General features: G+C 31.9%; 1 protein-coding gene across 1 annotated transcript in view; it reads right to left on the reverse strand.

Moving 5' to 3' along the window:
* The window catches only part of LOC105812649 (helicase POLQ-like), a 24,802-nt gene that overhangs the window by 11,172 nt on the left and 11,635 nt on the right, over positions 1–1,995 (reverse strand). The window contains exons 5-6 of the mRNA XM_012647152.1: positions 1,322–1,544; positions 5–158 (exon numbers count right to left, since the gene is read on the reverse strand). Coding sequence (XP_012502606.1) covers positions 5–158; positions 1,322–1,544 — 377 coding nt within the window. The remainder of the gene's footprint in view (positions 1–4; positions 159–1,321; positions 1,545–1,995) is intronic.

Raw genomic sequence — 1,995 nt, forward strand, 5'->3', positions numbered from 1 at the left:
CTGCCAGAAGTATATCATCCAATTAGGTTCACACTGAGAAACCAGATCATAGGGGGTTGTTAGGTAGATTAGATGAAAGAGGCTTTCAAGCACAAGTCCTTCGAGACCTTTCTTTAAGTCTCTGTAGAGAATGTTACAATAAGCTAAATCTATAGTTCCTAAAAGAAAGATATGAATATTTCAACTTTCAAAATTACCAGAGGGGGAAAGAGGTGATTTTAAGTAGTTTTGTTTAGAAATTACCTGAATATAGCCAAAAGTCTTCAAAATCTCTTACTATGTAAATATTTCGAATGCCATTTTGATAGTATCCATCAATATTTAATAAGTACATACCTTTAGTCCCAACTATTCTATTTTTGGGAATCTAACTCAGAGAAACATTTCCATATGTACCCCCAAATACATACAGATGTCCCTGCAGTCTTGTTTATAATTGCGAAAAATTAGAACAATGTAAATGTCCCTCAATAGGGGAATGGTTAAATAATGGTACAACCATACTAAGGATGACTACGGTATTCAAAGAAAAATGAGATACATTTAAAGGGACTGATGTGTTAAGATGTTCGTGATATTTTATAAATGAGAAAAGCAAGTTGCAAAACAAAATTCACACCATGATTTCATAAAAAAACTATGTGTATATGAACATATATGTATATATGCACATACATACACACACACACATAAATCTTTGGATGAACATCGAACTGTTCACAGTGGTAGCCCCTGAGAGAGTAGAAATGGGACAGGAACATAGGACTTTTCTTAACATCATTTGAGTTCTCAGGTATTTTAAATAATAAATAAGTATTAATTTTCACTAACTAAGTTATGACGCAGCCATTAAGAATGAAAACTATTCACTGCCATGGAACAATCTCTAAGATGTAATATTAAGGGGAAAAAAGCAAGTTCAAGAACAATATAAATGATTATTTGTTTAAAAACAAAAACTTCAAACTGTATGTATGCATGTGTTATGCACTGACATGAAATATACAAAAAAGGTCTGGAAAGATATATACCAAAGTGTTATTTATTCTTGGTAGGATATTAACATTTGTACGGTTGCTACAGAAGAGTATGAAGGATTGATGCCCATCTTTTTCTCTATGTACTTCTGCAGTATTTTAATTACATGAAATACAAAGCATTTTCAACTTTCAAAAGTTGAAGTAGTTTATCAGCTCATAAAATAAGATTAATGTTATTAATATAAAATTACAAATCCAATTTAAAGAAAGAATAATTTAATTTCTATTTTGTCCCCAATGTATTTTCTCAGATTAATAATGAGATTTATGCAAACTCTTACCCTTAAAAGAAGCTCGTCCCAACTTCGTAATATGGAAATTACATTGGACCTCTTCTTCAGACGTATGAATGGTGTTTTTTTGTAGGAGTCCTTTATCTGTCAGGTATCTAAGTGATTCAACAGTTATTTCCCAGAGACTTTTTTCTTTCAACAAAATCTTTTGCTGAACACCAAAAAACGTACCATTCATAAATTGATAGATGTCACTGAGACTTGTTGCAATCTGAAACAATTCAGGACACCGTTGGAGCATATTCTTAATTCAAGGCATCACTCTGAATGCACAGAATCAAGATGAGGACTTGTTTCCATACCTCGAAGCTATTTCAATAAAGAATTAGTTCCAAATCTACACAGTTGCATACATTTTATAACAGCAATTTAAAATGAACAAGAAACATACTTGAAAAAATTAACAAGAAAACATTTAAGGGAGAAGATAGTTATTATATTCATGCTTTTTACAAAAACATGTACATATTTTTCATTCAAAAACTCCTTTGAATAGGTCTTCGAATAACTTCTCACAACATCTCCAAGGCTGTGCTCTATTTACTCCCCAATCAATTTTCTCTAATTTCCACTCAGCCTCCTTCAGGGCATCCTCCCTTCACCCCTTTCTACCCATCTCTGAAAGCATCTTTTAGCTCTAAAAATTGCATTTAAAAAAAACA

Source organism: Propithecus coquereli, unplaced genomic scaffold (genome assembly GCF_000956105.1).
Source record: "Propithecus coquereli isolate 6110/MARCELLA unplaced genomic scaffold, Pcoq_1.0 Scaffold26, whole genome shotgun sequence".
Lineage (NCBI taxonomy): Eukaryota > Metazoa > Chordata > Mammalia > Primates > Indriidae > Propithecus > Propithecus coquereli.